General features: G+C 41.6%; 1 protein-coding gene and 1 long non-coding RNA gene across 4 annotated transcripts in view; one reads left to right on the forward strand and one right to left on the reverse strand.

Annotated features, from left to right (window-relative positions):
• LOC110519980 (nck-associated protein 5) overlaps positions 1-24,141 on the forward strand; it is a 132,027-nt gene extending 107,886 nt beyond the window's left edge. For 2 of the 3 annotated variants that reach the window (XM_021596914.3, XM_036974128.2), the window contains 4 exons: positions 2,256-2,648; positions 8,036-8,428; positions 13,273-13,331; positions 20,011-24,141. In XM_021596914.3, the coding sequence (XP_021452589.3) occupies positions 2,256-2,648; positions 8,036-8,428; positions 13,273-13,289 (803 nt within the window). In that variant the 3' untranslated portion in view covers positions 13,290-13,331; positions 20,011-24,141. Of the gene's footprint in view, positions 1-2,255; positions 2,649-8,035; positions 8,601-13,272; positions 13,332-20,010 lie in introns of those variants that run through there. The other variant, XM_090229554.1, reaches the window with a different exon arrangement.
• LOC149984610 (uncharacterized) overlaps positions 1-26,692 on the reverse strand; it is a 755,830-nt gene that overhangs the window by 428,667 nt on the left and 300,471 nt on the right. The gene's annotated exons all lie outside the window — the stretch shown is intronic.

Here is a 26,692-nt window from a genome sequence, read left to right on the forward strand (position 1 = left end):
GGGACAAAAACGCACTATCCTCCCCTGTGCCCCCCCAAAACCCACACAACCCTCCCCAAAGCATAAAAAGTTTGACAACTCACCCCTATTTTGGACCACCCCTCTTCCAGTAAATTTTGATCTGTCCTTTACCCTGTAGTGCAAAAAATATAATTCATATTGCTTTGTGGTTTAATCACCAGTGACATTTCTATACTCTGCCAACTAAGCCAATGTGTCTCATTTATCTTGTCTCCTCTGAATTAATAAATGGTCTTATAAAGATCTTTGGTCTTTACCAAAGTGATTTTCTAACTTTTCTGGCCAAGCACCTTATCAACCCCTAGCAAACCTTGAAACCTGTGTGTTAAAATCTGCGTTTAAATTTGACAAAAAAAACTGTGTTGATTGTGTTGATTTTTTTTGTGTTCAACCACCAAGTTGATAAATCGAATAAAGTTTATTGGCCTTGTACACAGTTTAACAGGTGTTAAGACTAATACTTTGAACTATGCTGCTGTGCATTGAACTTACTGAACTCATTGAATGTGGATGAACTGTAAACATCATGCCATGAATACTACAAAATTCCTTCTCATTAATATTTACACACGAGGACACCCGAAGGACTTCTGGGCGACTTTAAGATATTGATTAAATACAGTTGACCTTAAAATAGTTTAGATGTTCATACTGTTCCATTTGTGCATCTTCAGTTATTTGTAGCCACTGAACTTTGTAGGTGTTAGCTTGTCAGTCCTTGTTCAGTGTCTTTTCATTCTTTCAGGCAAATTGAAAGGAGATCAGACCAGGACAGGATCCTTAGGTAGTGCCAAGGGCTTTTTGAGGGAAATCAATGGTCAACCTCTCTGATGCTGCCTTCCCATGCAAGGAAGTGTCACAGAGGGCCTTGTTAAGTTTTTCCTTCAAAAACACTCATCAATAACGTCTGCGATCTGTATCGTGCTTTTGCCTTTATTAGTTAATCCTGTTTGTGTGACAGGAAAGTAAGAGCTACTTCCATCGTTGTTGTTATTTATTTCGAGAGCTGTTTGTCACAGGTTTGTCACAATTTGAAACTGACACCCTGAATTGTTGTCTCTGACTGTATAATTAAAACACATACTGAATGAAGACACCCAATTATCAGTGAAGTTGTCAGTTAGCAGCCCACCTGTTTCTCTGGATTGCTAAAGAGGAACCAGTATTTTATTTTCTGTTGCTAAAGAAGTCTACTGGCTATTAGGTAGAAAATCATGCCAGCATGACAAGGAGACAAGGACTTTGATGGTTTGATTTCAATATATGTGGTTCTGAGCTGTGTTTGTCTGTGCCAGGAGGTGCATGTGAAAGAATGCAGTGTGAGAATGCAAAATGACAGAGTTGTCATTACTGTACTTTAATTATTTATACATTAAATATTCAAACATTGTGTTAGCCAGCATACTACATGAAGTGTACAGTTGTATTACAGTTGAAATAGATACGTATTCAATATTGCTTGAACAGTAGTTCATTAGCTATCGCTTTGTCACCAACTGTACAATATCATAAATGCACTTGATTTGACACACTGTCACTAAATCACAGTCTCAATTGGTCTCAAAAGTGCCACATTTTCCCTAAGCTTTATCCACCATGATTCCTCTCTGTTTGGGTGAAGCCCATTCTCTCTGGTGGCAACCATGGTATCATGCGCTAATTAGCGAGGAATCATTAGCCAGCATCACAGTTAAATGTAATTGGATTGTACGTAACTACCATCCATCTGGATTGGCTCTTAGAGAGGACCTTTGTTGAGTGTCATAGAACGAAAAAAACAGACCATCTGTTGCATTAATGCACTGAAATTACCACAAGGCGGCCTGGGTGACAGCCAGTCGCAGCTGGTTAAGACTCCCTCATGCACAACATAATGTGGCCGAGATACGACAGGGGACAAGGAGAAAACAGACAATCAAACCAGGCTGGAGAGAAAATAATTCATTAAAATTGATCATGTTGAGGATAATGTTGCATTTCATGTTGTGGTGACATATTACCAATGCAATTATAAACCCATTAATTCATAGATGTTGATGTTATACTAGTCATAACATGAGGTAGTTATCATTATTCAGAGGGCACAAATGACACAAGACAATGTTTTTTGCGGTGTGATTGGATTATACCTACTTAACTAATTATATGAAAACATGTCATTCTGTTTAGATTTTTCCATTTGTGTGTAACTCCTGCATCTCCAAGCCCCATCATGTTTTTTCCTTCTGCCTCAGGCTCCGGCTGCAAGATGCGAATGTTGGACAGCGGCATTGGAACATTCCCCCTCCTCGATTCCTCCTCCTTGTTCTCCTCCATCCTCCACCTCCTTCCCAAGTCCACATCGGCCCAACACTCCCTCAGTCCTCCCAGTGCTCCCAGTTCCTCTAGTGAGGAGGTGTCACCCTCCCCATTACCCCGGTGGAGAGTACCGTCTGGCTCAAAAGACCATCTCTGCAGCCAACCAAGCCTGGACAACTCCTCGTTATCTGACACCACTGTGACCCTTGTCCAATCAGTGCCTTATCCCACTTTGGCCTTCCTTCAGCCTGTCCAATCCCTGTCTGAGCCCCTTGTGACCTGTGCCAGTGTGTGTGATACCCAGAGCAAGCTGCCCAGACTAGCCTCAGGTAAAGTCAAAAGACCACTTGTCCAGAGATACATCTGTCTGGTCATCGGGAACTCAGTTGCGGTCTCAACTTACTGTTAAGATTTAAGGAGAAAAAACATCACACAAATTGATGATCTGCAATTTGTTTGCTGTTCGTTCGCTTGTTGAATCTGCTGGTGGGAGACTGACAGCCGTAATTTCTCCCCGTTGTTTTACATTTCGAATCGGTTTACACTCGGTTGTAGCTTTTTTACATTTAGAATCGGTTTGCAAATTACAACCGGCACTCTGTTCAGAGGTGCTAAGTATAAACGCTTGACAATCCTAATCCTCCATGTCTTTAGAATGGTAGAATACAAAGGTGGCAAATTTTAAATTTGGTAGTGCATCAGCAGTTTTCCTCTTCTTACGTCAGTCACTGACAGTCACTCATTTAACACCATTGCAAAATATGTAGAATTTCTGAAAATGTGCTTTAAAACTGCATTATTTTCTTTACACCCCTTGGCAAAATAGGTGAAATTGCAGAAAAATGTTCTCTCCACTGCAAAAAAGGGGGACTGTAAAATATTTTGTCTGTGAGGTAAATACAGTCCTGGAGGTGACAGTGATCAGACCTTGTTATTACTACAACTAAAGCCAGCATTAAGGCAGAGGATCACATTTTAAGTGAGCAGAGAGAAGAGGCTTGCCCATATTAGTATGCGAATGATAGCCCCAGTTTAGACTCTGCTAAAGAGACACTCTCAATTAACCTGTCATGAGAGGAGATTTGGTGGTGATTGAAATTCATATCTCACTAGCTAGGTTTCCATCCAATTGGTGACAGATTATCATAAAAGGCTGTGAGTGATGACGGAATGCATATTGAAATACCTTTTGAGGTATAATTACCATGTACCAATTAAAAAATCCAAGTTAAATGGGTTTCCATCAAATTTTCAACTCTACTGATGGTTTTACTACATACATTCGGGAGGAACTACTGAATATAAGAGCAACGTCAACTCACCATCATTACGACCAGGAATACGACTTTCCCGAAGCGGATTCTGAGTTTTGCCCACTACCCGGGACAACGGATCGGATCCCAGCCGGCGATCCAATACAACGACGCCGTAAAAGGGGCAGACGAAGCTGTCTTCTGGTCAGGCTCGGGAGACGGGCACATCACGCACCACTCCCGAGCATACTACTCACCAATGTCCAGTCTCTTGACATCAAGGCTGATGAAATCCAAGCAAGGGTAGCATTCCAGAGAGACATCAGAGACTGTAACGTTCTTTGCTTCACGGAAACATGGCTCACTCGAGACACGCTACCGGAATTGGTACAGCCAGCTGGTTTCTTCATGCATCGTGCCGACAGAAACAAACATCTTTCTGGTAAGAAGAAGGGCGGGGGGGTATGCCTTATGATTAACGAGACGTGGTGTGATCATAACAACGTACAGGAACTCAAGTCCTTCTGTTCACCTGAATTAGAATTCCTCACAATCAAATGTCGACCGCATTATCTACCAAGAGAATTCTCTTCGATTATAATCACAGCCGCATATATTCCCCCCCGAGCAGACACATCGATGGCCCTGAACAAACTTTATTGACTCTATGTAAACTGGAAACCACATTTCCTGAGGCTGCATTCATTGTAGATGGGGATTTTAACAAGGCTAATCTGAAAACAAGACTCCCTAAATTGTATCAGCATATCGATTGTGCTACCAGGGCTAGTAAAACCCTGGATCATTGTTATTCTAACTTCCACGACGCATATAAGTTCCTCCCCCGCCCTTCTTTCGGAAAAGCTGACCACGACTCCATTTATTTGCTTCCAGCCTATAGACAGAAACTAAAACAGGAAGCTCCCGCTCTCAGGTCTGTTCAACGCTGGTTTGACCAATCTGATTCCACGCTTCAAGATTGCTTCGATCACGTGGATTGGGATATGTTCCGCATTGCGTCAAAAAACAACATTGATGAATACGCTGATTCGTGAGCGAGTTCATTAGCAAGTGCATTGGCGATGTCGTACCCACAGCAACTATTAAAACATTCCCAATCCAGAAAACGTGGATTGATGGCAGCATTCGCGCGAAACTGAAAGTGCGAATCACTGCTTTTAACCAGGGCAAGGTGACCGGAAACATGACCGAATACAAACAGTGTAGCTATTCCCTCCGCAAGGCAATCAAACAAGCTAAGTGTCAGTATAGAGACAAGTCGCAATTCAACGGCTCATACACAAGAGGTATGTGGCAGGTTCTACAGTCAATCATGGATTACAAAAAGAAAACCAGCCCCGTCGCGGATCAGGATATCTTGCTCCCAGACAGACTAAACAACTTTGCTCGCATTGAGGACAATGCAGTGCCACTGACATGGCCCGCTACCAAAACCTGTGGACTCTCCTTCACTGCAGCTGACGTGAGTAAAACAGTTAAACGTGTTAACCCTCGCAGGGCTGCAGGCCCAGACGGCATCCCCAGCCGCATCCTCAGAGCATGCGCAGACCAGCTGGCTGGTGTGTCTACGGGCATATTCGATCATTCCTTATCCCAGTCTGCTGTTCCCATATGCTTCAAGAGGACCACCATTGTTCCGGTTCCTAAGAAAGCCAAGGTAACTGAGCTAAATGACTACCTCCTCGTAGCACTCACTTACATCATCATGAAGTGCTTTGAGAGACTAGTCAAGGACCATATCACCTCCACCCTACCTGACACCCTAGACCCACTTACCGCCCCAATAGGTCCACAGACAACGCAATCGCAACCACACTGCACCCTAACTCATCTGGACAAGAGGAATACCTATGTGAGAATGCTGTTCATCGACTACAGCTCAGCATTTAACACCATAGTACCCTCCAAACTCGTTATCAAGCTCGAGACCCTGAGTCTCGACCCCGCGCTGTGCAACTGGGTACTGGACTTCCTGGCTTGCCGCCCCCCAGGTGGTGAGGGTAGGTAACAACATCTCCACCCCGCTGATCCTCCACAAGGGTGCGTTCTGAGCCCTCTCCTGTGCTCCCTGTTCACCCATGACTGCGTGGCCATGCGCGCCTCCAACTCAATCATCAAGTTTGCAGACAACACTACAGTGGTAGGCTTGATAACCAACAACGACGAGGCGGCCTACAGGGAGGAGGTGAGGGCCCTCGGAGTGTGGTGTTAGGAAACTAACCTCACACTCAACGTCAACAAAACAAAGGAGATGATCGTGGACTTCAGGAAATAGCAGAGGGAGGACCCCCCTATCCACATCAACGGGACAGTTGTGGAGAGGGTAGAAAGTTTTAAGTTCCTCGGCGTACACATCACAGACAAACTGAATTGGTCCACCCACACAGACAGCGTGGTGAAGAAGGCGCAGCAGCGCCTCTTCAACCTCAGGAGGCTGAAGAAATTTGGCTTATCCCGAAAAACACTCACAAACTTTTACAGATGCACAATCGAGAGCATCCTGTCAGGCTGTATCACTGCCTGGTACGGCAACTGCTCCGCCCACAACCGTAAGGCTCTCCAGAGGGTAGTGAGGTCTGCACAACGCATCACCGGGGGCAAACTACCTACCCTCCAGGACACCTACACCACCCGATGTCACAGGAAGGCCATAACGATCATCAAGGACAACAACCACCCGAGCCACTGCCTGTTCACCCCGCTATCATCCTGAAGGCGAGGTCAGTACAGGTGCATCAAACCAGGGACCGAGAGACTGAAAAACAGCTTCTATCTCAAGGCCATCAGACTGTTAAACAGCCACCACTAACATTGAGTGGCTGCTGCCATACATGTGAAAAATGTATCACTAGCTACTTTAAACAATGCCACTTAATATAATGTCTACATACCCTACATTACTCATCTCAAATGTATATACTGTACTCTATACCACCTACTGAATCTTGCCATCTTTATGTAATACATGTATCACTAGCCACTTTAAACAATGCCACTTAATATAATGTCTACATACCCTACATTACTCATCTCATATGTATATACTGTACTCGATACCATCTACTGCATCTTGCTTATGCCGTTCTGTACCATCACTCATTCATATATCTTTATGTACATATCCTTCATCCCTTTACACTTGTGTGTATAAGGTAGCTGTTGTGAAATTGTTAGGTTAGATTACTCGTTGGTTATTACTGCATTGTCGGAACTAGAATCACAAGCATTTCGCTACACTCGCATTAACCTCTTGAAGCTAGGGAATGTTGTCTCTGACTGTATAATTAAAACACATACTGAATGAAGACACCCAATTATCAGTGAAGTTGTCAGTTAGCAGCCCACCTGTTTCTCTGGATTGCTGAAGAGGAACCAGTATTTTATTTTCTGTTGCTAAAGAAGTCTACTGGCTATTAGGTAGAAAATCATGCCAGCATGACAAGGAGACAGGGACTTTGATGGTTTGATTTCAATATATGTTGTTCTGAGCTGTGTTTGTCTGTGCCAGGAGGTGCATGTGAAAGAATGCAGTGTGAGAATGCAAAATGGCAGAGTTGTCATTACTGTACTTTAATTATTTTATACATTAAATATTCAAACATTGTGTTGCCCATCATACTACATGAAGTGTACAGTTGTATTACAGTTTAAATAGATACATATTCAATGTTGCTTGATGGCATTAGCTATCGCTTTGTCACCAACTGTACAATATCATAAATGCACTTGATTTGACACACTGCCACTAAATCACAATCTCAATTGGTCTCAAACGTGCCACATTTTCCCTAAGCTTTATCCACCATGATTCCTCTCTGTTTGGGTGAAGCCCATTCTCTCTGGTGGCAACCATGGTATCATGCGCTAATTAGCGAGGAATCATTAGCCAGCATCACAGTTAAATGTAATTGGATTGTACGTAACTACCATCCATCTGGCTTGGCTCTTAGAGAGGACCTTTGCCGAGTGTGGTAGAACGAAAAAAACAGACCATCTGTTGCATTAATGCACTGAAATTACCACAAGGCGGCCTGGGTGACAGCCAGTCGCAGCTGGTTAAGACTCCCTCATGCACAACATAATGTGGCCGAGATAGGACAGGGGACAAGGAGAAAACAGACAATCAAACCAGGCTGGAGAGAAAATAATTCATTAAAATTGATCATGTTGAGGATAATGTTGCATTTCATGTTGTGGAGACATATTTCCAATGCTATTAAAAACCCATTAAATCATAGATTTTGATGTTATACTAGTCATAACATGAGGTAGTTATCATTATTCAGAGGGCACAAATGACACAAGACAATGGTTTTTGCGGTGTGATTGGATTATACCTACTTAACTAATTATATGAAAACATGTCATTCTGTTTAGATTTTTCCATTTGTGTGTAACTCCTGCATCTCCAAGCCCCATCATGTTTTTTCCTTCTGCCTCAGGCTCCGGCTGCAAGATGCGAACGTTGGACAGCGGCATTGGAACATTCCCCCTCCTCGATTCCTCCTCCTTGTTCTCCTCCATCCTCCACCTCCTTCCCAAGTCCACATCGGCCCAACACTCCCTCAGTCCTCCCAGTGCTCCCAGTTCCTCTAGTGAGGTGGTGTCAACCTCCCCATTACCCCGGTGGAGAGTACCTTCTGGCTCAAAAGACCATCTCTGCAGCCAACCAAGCCTGGACAAATCCTCGTTATCTGACACCACTGTGACCCTTGTCCAATCAGTGCCTTATCCCACTTTGGCCTTCCTTCAGCCTGTCCAATCCCTGTCTGAGCCCCTTGTGACCTGTGCCAGTGTGTGTGATACCCAGAGCAAGCTGCCCAGACTAGCCTCAGGTAAAGTCAAAAGACCACTTGTCCAGAGATACATCTGTCTGGTCATCGGGAACTCAGTCGCGGTCTCAACTTACTGTTAAGATTTAAGGAGAAAAAACATCACACCAATTGATGGTCTGCAATTTGTTTGCTGTTCGTTCGCTTGTTGAATCTGCTGGTGGGAGACTGACAGCCGTAATTTCTCCCCGTTGTTTTACATTTCGAATCGGTTTACACTCGGTTGTAGCTTTTTTACATTTAGAATCGGTTTGCAAATTACAAAAGGCACTCTGTTCAGAGGTGCTAAGTATAAACACTTGACAATCCTAATCCTCCATGTCTTTAGAATGGTAGAATACAAAGGTGGCAAATTTTAAATTTGGTAGTGCATCAGCAGTTTTCCTCTTCTTACGTCAGTCACTGACAGTCACTCATTTAACACCATTGCAAAATATGTAGAATTTCTGAAAATGTGCTTTAAAACTGCATTATTTTCTTTACACCCCTTGGCAAAATAGGTGAAATTGCAGAAACATTTTCTCTCCACTGCAAAAAAGGGGGACTGTAAAATATTTTGTCTTTGAGGTAAATACAGTCCTGGAGGTGACAGTGATCAGACCTTGTTATTACTACAACTAAAGCCATCATTAAGGCAGAGGATCACATTTTAAGTGAGCAGAGAGAAGAGGCTTGCCCATATTAGTATGCGAATGATAGCCCCAGCTTAGACTCTGCTAAAGAGACACTCTCAATTAACCTGTCATGAGAGGAGATTTGGTGGTGATTGAAATTCATATCTCACTAGCTAGGTTTCCATCCAATTGGTGACAGATTATCATAAAAGGCTGTGAGTGATGACGGAATGCATATTGAAATACCTTTTGAGGTATAATTACCATGTACCAATTAAAAAATCCAAGTTAAATTGGTTTCCATCGAATTTTCAACTCTACTGATGGTTTACTCACTCAAAAATGTTGCTTTATATAGCGAGTGTGCCCACTCTGGTATTGGCACATGCAATCTAGCCAACAGCTCAGATAATTTGCTGAAATTCCGGCAATTACAGAGATGGCCACCTCGCTTCGCGTTCCCAGGAAACTATGCAGTAGTTTTTTTTTTACGTGATATTTATTACATTGGTACCCCAGTTAATCTTAGGTTGTATTACATACAGTCGGGAGGAACTACTGGATATAAGAGCAACGTCAACTCACCATCATTACGTCCAGGAATACGACTTTCCCGAAGCGGATCCTGAGTTTTGCCCACTACCCGGGACAATGGATTGGATCCCTGCCGGCGATCCAATACAACAACGCCGTAAAAGGGGCAGACGAAGCTGTCTTCTGGTCAGGCTCGGGAGACGGGCACATCACGCACCACTCCCGAGCATACTACTCACCAATGTCCAGTCTCTTGACAACCAGGTTGATGAAATCCGAGCAAGGGTAGCATTCCAGAGAGACATCAGAGACTGTAACGTTCTTTGCTTCACGGAAATATGGCTCACTCGAGACATGCTATCGGAGTTGGTACAGCCAGCTGGTTTCTTCATGCATCGTGCCGACAGAAACAAACATCTTTCTGGTAAGAAGAAGGGCGGGGGGGTATGCCTTATGATTAACGAGACGTGGTGTGATCATAACAACGTACAGGAACTCAAGTCCTTCTGTTCACCTGAATTTGAATTCCTCACAGTCAAATGTATACCGCATTATCTACCAAGAGAATTCTCTTCGATTATAATCACAGCCGCATTTCGGGTATATTCAATCAATCCTTATCCCAGTCTGCTGTTCCCATATGCTTCAAGAGAGCCACCATTGTTCCTGTTCCCAATAAAGCGAAGGTAACTGAGCTAAACAACTACCACTCACTTCCATCATCATGAAGTGCTTTGAGAAACTAGTCAAGGACCATATCACCTCCACCCTACCTGACACCCTAGACCCACTCCAATTTGCTTACCGCCCCAAAAGGTCCACAGACGACGCAATCGCAGCAACCACACGGCCCTAACCCATCTGGACAAGAGGAATACCTATGTGAGAATGCTTTTCATCGACTACAGCTCAGCATTTAACACCATAGTACCCTCAAAACTCGTTATCAAGCTCAAGACACTGGGGTGCCACAAGGGTGCGTTCTGAGCCCTCTCCTGTACTCCCTGTTCACCCACGACTGCGTGGTCATGCACTCCTCTAACTCAATCATCAAGTTTTCAGACGACATTTCAGTGGTAGGCTTGATAACCAACAACGACGAGGCGGCCTACAGGGAGGAGGTGTGGGCCCTCGGAGTGTGGTGTCAGGAAACTAACCTCACACTCAACGTCAACAAAACAAAGGAGATGATCGTGGACTTCAGGAAACAGCAGAGGGAGAACCCCCCTATCCACATCGAAGGGACAGTAGTGGAGAGGGTATAAAGTTTTAAGTTCCCCGGCGTACACATCACGGACAAACTGAATTGGTCCACCCACACAGACAGCGTGGTGAAGAAGGCGCAGCAGCGCCTCTTCAACCTCAGGAGGCTGACGAAATTTGGCTTGTCACCAAAAGCACTCACAAACTTTTACAGATGCACAATCAAGAGCATCCTGTCAGGCTGTATCACCGCCTGGTTTGGCAACTGCTCTGCCTACAACCGTAAGGCCCTGCAGAGGGTAGTGAGGTCTGCACAACGCATCACCGGGGACAAACTACCTGCCCTCCAGGACACCTACACCCCCCGATGTCACAGGAAAGCCATAAAGGTCATCAAGGACAACAACCACCCGAGCCACTGCCTGTTCACCCCGCTATCATCCAGAAGGCGAGGTCAGTACAGGTGCATCAAAGCTGGGACCGAGAGACTGAAAAACAGCTTCTATCTCAAGGCCATCATACTGTTACACAGCCACCACTAGCATTGAGTGGCTGCTGCCATACAGGTAAAAAATGTATCACTAGCTACTTTAAACAATGCCACTTAATATAATGTCTACATACCCTACATTACTCAACTCATATGTATATACTGTACTTTATACCACCTACTGAATCTTGCCATCTTTATGTAATACATGCATCACTAGCCACTTTAAACAATGGCACTTAATATAATGTTTCGCTACACTCGCATTAACATCTGCTAACCATGTGTATGTGACAAATAAAATTTGATTTGATTTGAGATCCAGTGTGGTTAGTCCTATAGCCTATGTTTTTTTAATAAGAACAAATTATTATGTACAATGACAGCCGAGGAACAGTGGGTTAACTGCCTTGTTCAGGGATAGAACGGTAGATGTTTACCTTGTCAGCTCGGGGATTCGATCTAGCATCCTTTCGGTTACTGGCCCAATGCTTTAACCACTCGGATACCTGCCGCCCTAAAATGATGAGATTATTAGGAGATTATTATGGACAAAAGAGCGAGATTATTTGTATTTGTCCAAAGGCAGCCAAACATTGATGATCCTGTCACCAGAATCAGACACTCAATGTTTACAGGAAAGGAGCATTAAGATCACTGTGCAATTTCACCACAATGTGAAGTTCATAAATTAATTTAATCTGTAGCCGAATAAACTGCATGAGTTCCCAAGTCTCCAAGTTTACTTCAATTTGATGGTTATTATAACAATTTTTGGGCATAAAAGTGCTTCCACCAACATTTCTCACATAACTTATTAGACCTGTTTTTTATCTGATATGTACTTAACTCTGATAAAAAAAAAGTTTGGATGGAAACCTGGTTATAGTGATGCACAGAGAGTAAATTGTTTGGTTGGCACAATTTCTGAGATGGGGTGTAGTGTCAAGAGAAAAACAGAAAAAATGGCCAATGTTAAGTGATGCCCAGATAATGCCTTAGGATGGGACAATAACTTCTGTTAATTACCGAACACCAAATTCAGTGAAAAAGGCTCTATGCTCTAGATGTTTTCTATTACAACTGTAATGTTCTCCTGTTACTGTTTGCAAAGCAATAGAACAATCCCTTAATAGCTTATTTTCTGGATGAGGTTCACTTTGCATGGGATGACACTGAGTATCATGTATCATGCAGTATCATGGAAACAACATACACTCAGTATCAAGTATCATGCAGTATCATGAAAACAACATACACTCAGTATCAAGTATCATGCAGTATCATGGAAACAACATCCTTTTTGAAAGCAATATGTACGGGAAAAAACATGTTGTGATCTAACAACTAGAGAGGAGGTGCTGCCGAAAAATGAGGAACTACTGGGAATGGATGTAATATTATTGTATGTTTAATAAAATGTGACTTTTTATACATGGAGAGAGTGTTGCACCCTACATCCGTCTGCATTGCAGATATTGTTACCCTGAGGGTGTAAGAGCAAATCAACTTGACACTGCTGTTATATTGCTGTCTTAGAATACTTAGAATGTAATGACCAGGGCCTCCCTAGTGGCACAGTGGTCTAAAGCACTGCATCGTCACTACAGACCTGGGTTTGATCTCAAGTTGTGTCACAACTTGCTGTGACGATGAGTCCCATAGGGCGGCGCACAATTGGCCCAGCCTTATCTGGGTTAGGGGAGGGTTTGGCCGGGGGAGCTTTTCTTGGCTCATCGTGCTCTAGCAACTTCTTGCGGTGCCTGCAGGCTGATCCTGGTTGTCAGTTGAACAGTGTTTCCTCCGCAGCTGGCTTCCAGGTTAAGCGGGCGGGTGTTATGTTTGGCGCATCATGTTTCGGAGGACGCATGACTCGATTTTCGCCTCTCCTGAGCCCGTTGGAGTTGTAGCGATGGGACAAGATTTAAAAAGGGGGTAAAATACTACAAAATGTATGTATTGACCATACAACTTGAACAAAACCGTGCTCTCTCTTCTTTTTTCAGCAGTTAGAATGACATGATCATGAAGACTGACAAGGACAACTGTTAAGAAACCATCAGCAGTGAGTTGTTTTTAAAACATTATTATTTGTTTTTATTGGTAGGTGGAATGGAAATAATGATATTGAGCCATTTCAAATCAAAGACCAGCCCTGCCAACATAGAGAGCAGACAAAACTCCAGTTTGCTGTTAGAACAGTTAGCTGTTATATCCAATGAATTGATTATAGCAATCAAGGAATGCACACAAGTCATTTTCAGAATAGAATACATTTTCTAAAATCATCGGTAGTTGATCAACCATAGGCCTGCACTTACAGGAGTAAATATGAAAGAAGACTGGTTCTGTGGAACTAGTAAAAATATACAATTACACAGCAAATGTACAAATATTTATTTAATTTTAATTTGATTTATTTAACCAGGTAGGCCAGTTGAGAACAAGTTCTCATTTACAACTGCGACCTGGCCAAGATAAAGCATTGCAGTGCAACAAAAACAACAACACAGTTACACATAAATAAACGTACAGTCAATAACACAAAATAAATTAAAAATAGAAAGATATATGTATAGTGTGTGGGTAGTATATGGGGCTTTGGTGATAAAACGGATGGCACTGTGAAAGACTACATCCAGTTTGCTGAGTAGAGTGTTGGGGGCAATTTTGTAAATGACTTAAGTCAAAGTCTAAGTCAAGGATCGTAGGATAGTCAGTTTTATGTGGGTATGTTTGGCGGCATGAGTGAAGGAGGCTTTGTTGCGAAATAGGGAGCCGATTCTGGATTTAATTTTGGATTGGAGATACTTAATGTGAGTCTGGAAGTAGAGTTTAGTCTAGCCAGACACCTAGGTATTTGTAGTTGGCCACATATTCTAGGTCAGAACCATCAAGAGTCGTTATGCTAGTCGGGCGGGAGGGTGCGGGCAGCGATCGGTTGAAGCATGCACTTAGTTTTACTAGCATTTAAAAGCAGTTGGGAGGCCACGGAAGGAGTGTTGTATGGCGTTGAAGCTCGTCTGGAGGTTTGTTAGCACAGTGTCCAAGAAGGGCCAGATGTATACAGAATGGTGTCGTCTTTGTAGAGGTGGATCAGAGAATCACCAGCAGCAAGAGCGACATCGTTGATGTATACAGAGAAAAGAGTTGGCCAGAGAATTGAGCCCTGTAGCACCCCCATAGAGACTGCCAGAGGTCTGGACAACAGGCCATAGTAGTTGGTAAACCAGGCGAGGCAGTCATTTGAGAAGCCAAGGCTATTGAGTCTGTCGACAAAAAGCCTTGGCCAGGTCAATGAAGACGACTGCACAGTACTGTCTTTTATCGATGGCGGTTATGATATCGTTTAGGACCTTGAGGGTGGCTGAGGTGCACCCATGACCAGCTCGAAAACCATATTGCATAGTGGAGAAGGTACGGTGGGATTCGAAATGGTCGGTGATCTGTTTATTAACTTGGTTTTCGAAGATTTTAGAAAGGCAGGGCAGGATGGATATAGGTCTATAACAGATTGGGTCTAAGGTGTCTCCCCTTTGAAGAGGGAGATGACCGCGGCAGCTTTCCAATCTTTGGGGATCTCAGACGATACGAAATAAAGGTTGAATAGGTTAGTTATAGGGGTTGCAACAATTTTAGAAAGAGAGGGTCCAGATTGTCTAGTGTAGCTGATTTGTAGGGATCCAGATTTTGCAGCTCTTTCAGGACATCGGCTGTCTGGATTTGGGTGAAGGAGAATTGGGGTGGGGGGGGGCAAGTTGCTGCAGGGGGTACTGAGGTTTTGGCCAGGGTAGGGGTAGCCAGGTGGAAAGCATGGCCAGCCGTGGAAAATGTTTATTGAAATTATCAATTATCGTATAATTATCAGTGTTGACAGTGTTTCCTATCCTCTGTGCAGTGGGCAGCTGGGAGGAGGTGCTCTTATTCTCCATGGACTTTACAGTGTCCTAAAACTTTTTGGAATTAGTGCTACAGGAAGCAAATTTCTGTTTGAAAAAGCTAGCCTTTGCTTTCCTGACTGACTGAGTATATCAGTTCCTGACTTCCCTGAAGAGTTGCATATCGCGGGGGCTATTCGATGCTAATGAAGAACGCCACAGGATGTTTTTGTGCTTGTCAAGGGCAGTCAAGTCTGGGGTGAACCAAGGGCTATATCTGTTCTTAGTTCCACCTTTTTTGAATGGGGCATGCTTATGGAGAGGAAAGCACTTTTGAAGAGCAATCAGGCATTCTCTACTGACGGGATGAGGTCAATATCCTTCCAGGATACCAGGGCCAGGTCGGTTAGAAAGGCCTATTCGCTGAAGTGTTTTAGGGAGCATTTGACAGTGATGAGGTGTAACCGTTTGACCGTGGATCCATTATGCACGCAGGCAATGAGGCAGTGATCGCTGAGATCCTGGTTGAAGACAGCAGAGGTGTATTTACAGAGCAAGTTGGTCAGGATGATATCTAAGGGGGTGCCCATGGTTACTTATTTTGGGTTGTACCTGGTTGGTTCCTTGATTATTTGTGTAAGATTGAAGGCATGTAGCTTAGATTGTAGGACGGCCGGGGTGTTAAGCAAGTCCCAGTTTAGGTCACTTAACAGTACGAACTCTGAAGATAGATGGGGGGCGATCAATTCACATATGGTGTCCAGGGCACAGCTCGGGGCTGAAGGGGGTCTATAACAAGCTGCAACGGTGAGAGACTTGTTTCTGGAAAGGTGGATTTTATAAAAGAAGAAGCTCAAATTGCTTTTTGTTTTATGTTGCTCTGTCTGTATGCTACGTCTTGCTTGTCCTATGTTGCTCTGTCTGTATGCTATGTCTTGCTTGTCCTATGCTGCTATTGTCTATATTGTAATTGTTTTTAATAACCTGCCCAGGGACTGCGGTTGAAAATTAGCCGGCTGGCTAAAACCGGCACTTTTACTGAAACGTTGATTAATGTGCAGTGTCCCTGTAAAAATAAAAAATAAACTAAACTAAACTAAAATTGTTTGGGCACAGACCTGGATAGTATGACAGAATTCTGCAGGCTATCTCTGCAGTAGATTGCAACTCTGCGCGCTTTGGCAGTTATAGTTAGGGATGGAAATTTCAGGATTTCCTAAGCCAGGATTCAGACATGGCTAAGACATCCGGGTTGGCAGAGTGTGCTAAAGAAGTGAATAGTGAATAAAACACTGGGAGGAGGCTTCTAATGATAACATGCATGAAACCAATGCTTTTACAGTTATATGTGGGATAATGTGCTCTGAAGCCATTAGCAAGCCATGAATAAAAGGCCGGCTGAAGTGTGTGAGTCATGGTTGATAATGGAAGTGTATTCCTACGGCTACCCCCCCTTACTACCACGATGAGCAGCCATTTTGACTGCAACATTCTAACAGTCTAATAAATGCATTTCATATATGCTATTGGAAAAATAATCATTTGGTTGTGTTTATGAAGGTCTTGGGTAACATTAGAATTAGAGTTATTTGGCAAAGGTAAGGGTTTTGGAAACCTCAGAATCTGCTGTTTCTGATACTATGTTACCCAAGACCTCCATGTAGGGTTGCAAAGCTACCGGTAATTTACCAAAGTTACCAGAATATTTTTTTTTGTTGTGAATTTTACCCTCTTTATCTCCCCAATTTCGTGGTATCCAATTGTTAGTAGCTACTATCTTGTCTCATCGGTACAACTCCCGTACGGGCTCGGGAGAGACGAAGGTTGAAAGTCATGCGTCCTCCGATACACAACCCAACAAAGCCGCACTGCTTCTTAACACAGCGCATCCAACCCGGAAGCCAGCCGCACCAAAGTGTCTGAGGAAACACTGTGCACCTGGCAACCTTGGTTAGCGTCCACTGCACACGGCCCGCCACAGTTGTCACCGGTGCACGATGAGACAAGGATATCCCTACCAGCCAAGCCCTCCCTAACCCGGACGACGCTAGGCCAATTGTGCGTCGCCCCACGGACCTCCCGGTCACAGAGACTGGGAGAGTCTCTGGTGGCACAGCTGGCGCTGCAGTACAGCACCCTTAACCACTGCGCCACCCGGGAGGCCCCAGAAACTTTGTTAATGTTGGTAATTAACAGTAATGGTAATTAACAGCTCTCTATGGTAACTTTGGTAATTTATACTTGAATAACTAAAACAACAAGTAATTCATATATAGTATTCCTTTTTTTTATATCTGTGTTCATATTGTCCATGAGTTTCTCGTGGTAGACCATATAGTAAAAGAGAAAATTGGTTTATATTAAGGATAATGTTTTACAGCTAGGTCATTAAATTGAATTCATTATTTTATATGTTAAAATTGCTATACAGAGGGCCAGAGATAATTACAGTCATTGGTCATAATCTGAAGTACCCAAAAGGGCCACTAGATGTCTTGTGATAAATTACATAAAATCCTTGAACGTTACCAAAATTCTGGTAGTTTACTGGTAAACTTAGATATTTTCCTGTAATTTACCCTCCATTTTACCCTTAACTGCATTTGACTCTATAGGAGGATTTGAAAAAGTAACTTTTTGGCGTTCCACTGAAAAAAATGACATCCTCTTAAAACTGCTCATAACACCAATTCTGTTTGTGATATCAAAATTCTAACATACTGTAAGTGTTTTAAATAGACCTACACTACTAAGGAAAAGTCAATGACAGAGGGGCCACGACAGATATTTCCATCTTAAATCCGCATGCAGTCAAAATGACTGCCTCTGCGCTTCTATTGTTAAAGAGTGCATCCTGTCAATGTTTTTGGTGTTGGTGGATATCAAATAAGATGGAATTCATTCTCAAGGAAGTTCTGCATTAAATATTAAATCTGTCATGAAATAGGTGTGATTGTTTAGTTTAGTATTTTATTAGGATCCCCGTTAGCTGTTTCTAAAGCAGCAGCAGCTACTCTTCCTCAGGTCAATTTTGAGAATAGCAACTATAAAAATAATAAAAACAAGTGGGTCACTATCAATTCACTTCCAAAAGTATTATATTGTTTCCTGGTTGCACTCGACCACGATAAAGCTCTTGATTATTTATCTTCAATTCCCTTGACAAATTGGAGTATGATGAGTCATTTAACAGTGTCCTGTGGATGCCACACTTATAGTCAAAGACTGGGGCCATCCTGATTTCTCTGTCAGGTTCATGAGAGTATTGATTAAACCCATTACTATACCACCCCACAGGTCTAAGCTATTTGTCAAGTGCGGCCTCTAACTCTCCACCTTCACTGGATGTCCCCAGGAGGAATGATAACAGACAGGAGGACAGAATGACCATAAATATAGTCTAGTGTATTCCTGTGTGTCACTGTAAAAGTAAGTAAGTAATGTAGACTGACTGGAACATCAACACATATATTGATGACAGTACAAATATATTGATGACAGTACTTTTATCTATTTTAGGTAACTTAATTGAACTACCATTCAAAATAATGTTCTAAGTGTAAAGCACTTTGACCATTTGGAAAAGAATGTTAGACATTATAGTGATTCGTATTTCATCATTGAAATTTGAGACTGCACTTGACTGTAAAGAGCCGTACAGCAGGTCAAAGTCAAGACTTGACTGATAGATTGCACTGTCGTATACACTGTTATACACTATCCCAGAACTGCTTCTGTGTACTGTTTTCTGCTACATGTCCTGTTATTTCACAAGCATCGGAAGAGGTTGTAGTTTGCTGTAAGGTTAGGAATTCGACAATAGCCCGAGGTCCAATACATCTTACTTTCTCACCACATTTGTCTGTCAGAAATTTTTTTTAGGAAAGTGAAGTTTACGTGAAGTGTGACTTCTGCCTTCTGCATCGCTTTTTCTGTATATGTTACATTTTCCTGAGAGGAATCCAGGAAGTATGCTTTTTTTAATCACTCCTGGCAGTAGCCTTAAACATGTCTTTGCAATGTGCTGGTCCCAAGGTCAAAGTAAAATATTAACAGTAAGGTTAGTATTTGTTGTCTGTATTAGCTAAGAGCATAACGATTCCCAGTATTAATAATAATGTATGATTGGTGAACCAGAGTTTTTGCTGGTCAGGTAAGGGCCCCATGCACAGCTGTAATCATTTAATTCAGTCCTCTAGGTCACCACTTTGACCCAATGATTGACATGATGACATTATTGGTATATCTTTAAAGCCAGAGGTTAAACCTGATCTATATGTGTTCCCACAAAAATCTCCCCTGAAACCGACTAAATAGCCATGGAAAGAGACATCGAATGTAATTGGTAGTTCAGAAAGGGGTGATTTAGAATACATTAGCATCTCTCACCTCCCCCTAGTTGTTCTTGTTTAATGCTGTAATGTACTTAATTAACGTTTAAAAGTCTTTGTCATTTGAATAACAACCTTGGGGCTAGGTTCCATCGTCAAATATGCAGCCTTCAGTGAAACATCATTATGAGCAAGAATGATTGAAGTTTATGACTTTGACCCTATGTTGCATTCCAACACCTTGGCAGCTGCAGAGCGACAGGTGTCTCGAACATTTTGCTGAGCTCATAATCGTCCAATTGCAAATTATTCATGCCATTGCAATGAAACTCCTTGATTGTCCATATGGCTGAAACGCTAAGATTTGAGGTACTTTTGTATTATTAGCAGGAAGGTTGAAATTTAACTTTCATCCCAACAGCAGTGGGTGGAGATGTTGCTGTTTTTCATAATGAAACAATTGCATTTTTTGTGTGACACAGATGTTGATTTTTCCCCATGTATCATCTAATCCTGTTTTCCTCTTCCATTTCAGAATAAATTCTGGAACAAAATGAGCAGCATCGAGGGGAGAGATAGAGAGAGAGGGCAATCAGCAGGCATGTAACCTACAGGGAGATGCATGATTACAATGGCTCATGGTCAAACAAAAGCACTATACCTACCTTTAGGAATAGAACTGCCCGTGAAAACATGTTATGTCAACATATGAAGGCTAGAAGCCTGAAAGTTGCCCATTTCCTTCTGATGAGTTTCTGTCCACAGGACCCGAAGTGTTAAAATCAGTAAACTATTGATTTACAGTCACAGGCAATTATAATCATCATTGGACTTGGTTTTGCTGTACTTGACACACATTAGCCTCTTCAGTAGCTTTACCAGTTAGCTCACACTTTGGTACTGTGCTGTAATTTCTAATCGCTCCTTATCTTGTCAACTTAATTGTAGACGGATGGCGTGGGAAGAACGCCACAATGACCTTCTCTCTTTCGGGAGTTTTATGAAAGAGATAGTTTACTCAATTTACAAAATATTGATTTCCTTACCCTGTAAGCAGTCTTTGGACAAGGTAAGACAGAATTCATGCCTTGGTTTTACTTACAGGATAAAGTAAAGAATATGTAATTTAGTCATTTGGGTGAACTATCTCTTTAACAGTTAGCAAAACAATACAGACTGACTTGCTAGGTTCTGTGCTGGGCAATATGCGGTTGGGTTGTTTAGGAACAAAACCGATGCGTGCTCAACTTTGGGGCAAAACAACTATAAACTCCAAAGGATTATTGAAAACGTGAAATATATTTAGTCTCCGAATGTTTATTGAAAACATACTTTTGCCCAATAACTACTTGTTGTTTTCTCTCAAATAGATAATTAAAGATAATTGGTAGCTAGCTAGCGAATTTTTGCCCTATTAGCATAGACATACAGAAAGTCAAGCACCTCAAAACAAGACATGGTATCAAGAACAAGATACAACTAGCTGAAACAAACCACATACGATTCCCCACATGGCAGCTTTTTGTCAATGTTGCTAGCTATCTGACCATTCAGAATAATAACAACTCATGGTCTTCTGCCCCATCAATGCGCAGGCATAATTTTGACGTTGTCAGGCAACCTGTCTACATGTACTGTCAACTGACACACAAAATCAGTGTGCAACAAACATAACTTCAAGGACGTCTGACTGGCTAATACGCTATCAATCACAGGAGTACAGTATAGGCAGGATCTCCACTCATAACTGTCGTTCCACCTCAAAAATCACAAAAAAGAAGATTGACATCCCTCATCTCAGATTGTTCTGAAATCGGTTCTGTAGTTAGTGACAGATTCCATTAGTATTCCTGAAACATAATTTTGTTGAAATATAATTTGATCTCTGAGAAATTCAGCTAATTGATTGCACACAATTGGGCATTTTAATTGACAGGATTCTGATAATATTCAATAAATACAGTACCCAACATCCGATATGGACCATTGCTCCTGTATGTCACTACGTTGAATAGATTCACCCTAAAACCGCATGAACAAGTATATTAAAAAGCATGTTAGCTTTGTATATAACAAGCACTTTTAATGACTTTTTACACATTACTGAACTCTTGTATGTACAGTATACCTATGAACTCAGTTATACATAAGCGCAACATGAATATTGCTATGCAGTCAGCTCAGGGAAATGCCATTACTCATTTAGGAAATACTTAATAGATGGCTATATGGAAGTTATAAGCAGGTTTTCAATTTAACCCCAACACATGATTTTTGTATAATGTAATGTATATTTACAGTGCCTTCAGAAAGTATTCACACCCTTTAACTTTTTCCACATTTTGTTGTTTATTTTTGAATTTATTTAACCTGGCAAGTCAGTTAAAAACACATTCTTATTTACAATGATGGCCTACCCCGGCCAAACCCTCCCCTAACCCAGACAATGCTGGGCCAATTGTGCGCTGCCCTATGAGACTCCCAATCACGGACGGTTGTGATACAGCCCAGGATCGAACCCAGGTCTATAGTGACGCTTCTAGCACCCTGCGCCACTCAGGATCCCTGTGTTACAGCCTGAGATTAAAATGGATTAAATATAGATTTTTTTGTCACTTGCCTACACACAATAACCCATAATTTCAAAGTAGAATTATGTTTTTCGAAATTTTTACAAATGAATAAAAAATGTATAGCTGAAATGTATTCAACCCCTTTGTTATGACAAGCCTAAATACGTTTCGGAGTACAAATTCGCTAAGCATGCCACATAATAAGTTGCATGGACTGATTGTGAATGACTACCTCATCTTTGTACCCCACACATACAGTTATTTGTAAGGTCCCTGAGTCGATCAACAAAAATTATATTTACTCCACAATACTAACCTAAATGACAGAGTGAAAAGAAAGAAGCCTTTACTGAATAAATAATATTCCAAAACATGCATCCTGTTTGCAATAAGGCACTAAAGTAAAACTACAAATATTATAGCAAAAAAAAATGAACTTTATGTCTTCAATACAACACATCACTGAGCACCATTCTTCACATGTTCAAGCATGGTGCCGTGTGTAGGTGAGAGAAAACAATTTAATCCATCTTGAATTCAGGCTGTAAAACAACAAAATGTGCAATCATTTAAAGGGTATGAATATGTTCTGTATAAACTTTATATGTATAAAATAACTGTGTGAGGTATTGCGTTTAGGCAACTCACCTTTAAGCTCCAAATAAAATGCATATTGTGTACTCTACTGATCTTTTCATTGTTATGAATGCATCATGACATGTTTGGCTACTTCGGCTGCTATATGAAATGTTTTGCTTCCCTAACTCTTTGTTTAAATTGTTTCCCTACCTTGACTTTTATACATTGTGACGACCATTTACCCCAGGGTGGTCTCTCTCCTGCTGGGTATACAGTAGTGCATAATCAGTCCTGGTAACCTGGGGTATTTTAGACACCACAACAGAGGCAGAATAAGGACATATCAAAAATATATTAGCACTGTTGTGACCTATTGTATTGCCCCCATATTCCCAACCAACCATAGTCCATCCTACGTCACCACGTATGACAAAATGTGTAAATGTAGTATGATAGAAAACAACTTTGGGCTTTCTGAGAAGCAAGCCAAAAATTCCCTAAAACTATTGGGATACATATCAGGTAAATTTTCCATATGACTACGGAGATAGTCTCGATTGATACTCCCTATAAAGAGACATTAAAGAGGCAATCTGCACTTCAACAAAAACAAAGTTTCTGAGCTACTGTTTTGGTAAAATATCTGAGGTGTGGGGCTGGAGAAATGTAACAACTTGCAAATTCATAGACAGAGATATGTGTGCAAGGACTGAGCATACATGATATTCTAATTATTGTGTTAATCAAGTTGAGGCTGTACAGTATTTGCTTACAATTAACCAATGGAGTAAAACAAGACTATATTTTGGTATGACACTTGAACTAAGCTAATTAGGAATGTCTAAGTTATAGTCAATACAATCACAGATTGCTCTTTTAAACTTATGTATGATACATAAACTATTGTGTAACATTAATTGACGACTATGAAATATTTTTGCCAACAGATAACAGATTAAAGTGTTACAATTTCAAACAAAATAAGCCATTTGAATGGATGCCACAAATACTTATGAAATACCACTGCTTTCCTCTAATGCACACTTACAAATGTATATCACTGTTTATACTCATGACAACCCTTTAATTGTTGCAATATTGCAATATTGCATTTATTTTTAAGAAAATATGAACAACTGTTAATTGATGTTTTATGAGTATAGTAATATACATATGTACTAGCCATTTAAGCAATTCTAACGTGTCAAGGAAGTCTTCCGACATGGTACTGGTTGTGAGAGCATGACGTCTTTGTTTTGATATTGTTCATATTAATGGAGAGTCACTTTCGAAAGACTACTGTATTTTTTTACTATTCATGTCTTAAAACCCAGTATTTATATGCTGTACATAAGTATGGTGATTACAATGTTCTTTACTATTCATCCTCAGCTGTCTGTCTTTCTAAGAACTCATTGCCAGTCATGTGATCATTTGTCCGATGTTTGACAATACTACCTACCCTCTGTTCTATCCAAAACCCAGCGGGGTGAAATAAACTATTTCAGCACTTATGGTGTTGCTACCATTGTTATGTCATAAAAACCTGACTACGCCAACTGGTGGAGGTTTGGAGCACCAGGAGGGTTAACTGCAAAAGATTAGAGTTCTAGTGACCAGTTGGGAACCACAGTAACCGTGAAACACAAGGAAGCAAGAGTTCAGTAAAAAGTATTAACATTTATTTAAAACAATAGGCAGATTGGAAACTAAAGGGGTTAGCGTGGAATCGATTACACACAACAACAACAAAAAAATTGTTTTTCCTGTTTTAGGGGATAAGGGAATTCTGGCAGCCTGCCAGCTCCGAGCCTCGTTTTACTCCGGTTCTGTCCACTCATCTGTGTGGGCCTGAGGCACAAAGAAACAAGGAACAGCAATAATTTCTCAACTGTTGGCTCAATATTCACAAGGTTGAGGAATTGTTGCTCTCATGATAATCACCTCTTAACACTAACAGTCCAGTATTCAAAAAAATAGATAGAGTAATAATCCAATCCACATCAATTGTCAATACTTTAAAAGCATTTGTCCTTCCTTTTAAAAGCAGTGAGCCAGGTATTGCAGGTACGTTAAAAGGGAGTGAGATTAAAAGACAGCAATATTGGTCCTTTGACAGGCATTTAACGTTTCACTTCCCTGTTTACTTTGTGAACCAGTCCGGATTTTGCCGCTGATCAGTCTGATGCGCCTTCAAAACTTCATCGTAGCTCCGCTCCGTTTTTTCAGTTCCAGTGTTCACAAGAGGCCCTTCCTCGTCTCTGTCCCAAACCATTCTGGCACACCTTCTTCTTCCTCAAGTTGCATCGCGCTGAGCGCCTGCTCCCTCTGATCTGAAAAAACACAAACATCACACGTTGCTTCCATGGCCTTTAAATACACACCTCAATCTGGTCATGCACCAATGGGAATGTACTGTACATTGAATTATTGATACTTACCTTCTCACAAGGGGCTGAGAAATTCCGGGAAGTGGTGTGCTCCTGTAGTCCCTCCGTAGTAGCACTCCAATGTTGATAGGGATGCTCCGGTGAGTAAACAGTGGAACTTCCAACAAGGGTAAATAAGTGAAACAGTGCCAAAAAGGTGTGATCAAGCCATCTTATGGTGGAATGTTCAACTAAGACCTCATTATCATTCTGTCTTTGTCATTTCAGGACAGTTATAGTGTTATATTGACCAAAATAAATACTTTTAACAATCACACACATTTTATGTCCGTGTGTGAACAGTCAATGTGGTTTGTGAGGGCATTAGTACATACACTGGCAATATACTGTAAGTACAAAATCTGCTTGCAGTGTATACTGTACAAAACAGACTTACAAAGCTGTCACATTGCCTTAACACCACTGTTGAGAGTTAAGTCCATGGGTCAAATAATCATTGATTACCACAGTGACTCGAATCTCACCTTTGTGAAAGCTCACCTGTCTTTTCTCCCAAATCTGTCTTAGAATGTGGATCTACTGTACTTCTAAAGAATCCATTGAAAGTAAAAGTGCCTTTAACCTTGAGCAGTGACAGCTGTCAGATGACTTAAGTCCTGGCTCTAAGTCACTGTGACATATGCCTTCCCTTTGATGAATAGATCTTGATTCAGCATGAACCCCGGGATTCTTTTTCAAACAGGCAAAATGTACAGGGCAGCAAAGGTTTTGCTATTGGTTTGAAAGTCTCTCTCCACATCTTGATCCTGTTGTCATACCATATTTCATTTCAGCATCTGAACCGGCAGAGACCTTTAGTTCAATGTTATTTGAAGGTCTATTTGTTGTATATGTGAACTTTTGATACAGTGCCTTGAAAAAGTACTTTTTTCCTATTTTGTTGCATTACAACCTATTGATTTCTATTTGGATGTCATGTAACAAAATAGTCCAAACTGGTTTAGCAAAATTAAAAAGATTACTTGTTTAAAAAACGCCCAGAAAAGTGGTGAGTGCATATGTATTCACCCCCTTTGCTATGAAGCCCCTAAATAAGATCTGGTGCAACCAATTACCTTCAGAAGTCACATAATTCGTTTTAAAAATGTCCACCTGTGTGCAATCTAAGTGTCACATGATCTCAGTATATATAAACCTGTTCTGAAAGGCCCCCAGAGTTTGCAACACCACTAAGCAAGGGGCACCACTAAGCAAGCAGCACCATGAAGACCAAGGAGCTCTCCAAACAGGTCAGGGACAAAGTTGTGGAGAAGTAAAGACAGGGTTGGGTTATAAAGAAAATTGAACATCCCACGGTGCACCATTAAATCCGTTATTAAAAAATGGAAAGAATATGGCACCACAACAAACCTGCCAAGGGAGGGCCTCCCACCAAAACTCACGGACCAGGCAAGAAAGGCATTAATCAGAGATGCAACAAAGAGACCAAAGATAACCCTGAAGAAGCTGCAAAGCTCCACAGCGGAGATTGGAGTATCTGTCCATAGGACCACTTTAAGCCTACATTCCACAGACCTGGGCATTATGGAAGAGTGACCAGAAAAAAAGTAATTGCTTAAAGAAAAAAAATAAGCAAACACGTTTGGTGTTTGCCAAAAGGCATGTGGGAGACTCC

This window comes from Oncorhynchus mykiss, chromosome 3 (genome assembly GCF_057628025.1).
Source record: "Oncorhynchus mykiss isolate SJ-2025 chromosome 3, ASM5762802v1, whole genome shotgun sequence".
Taxonomy (NCBI): domain Eukaryota; kingdom Metazoa; phylum Chordata; class Actinopteri; order Salmoniformes; family Salmonidae; genus Oncorhynchus; species Oncorhynchus mykiss.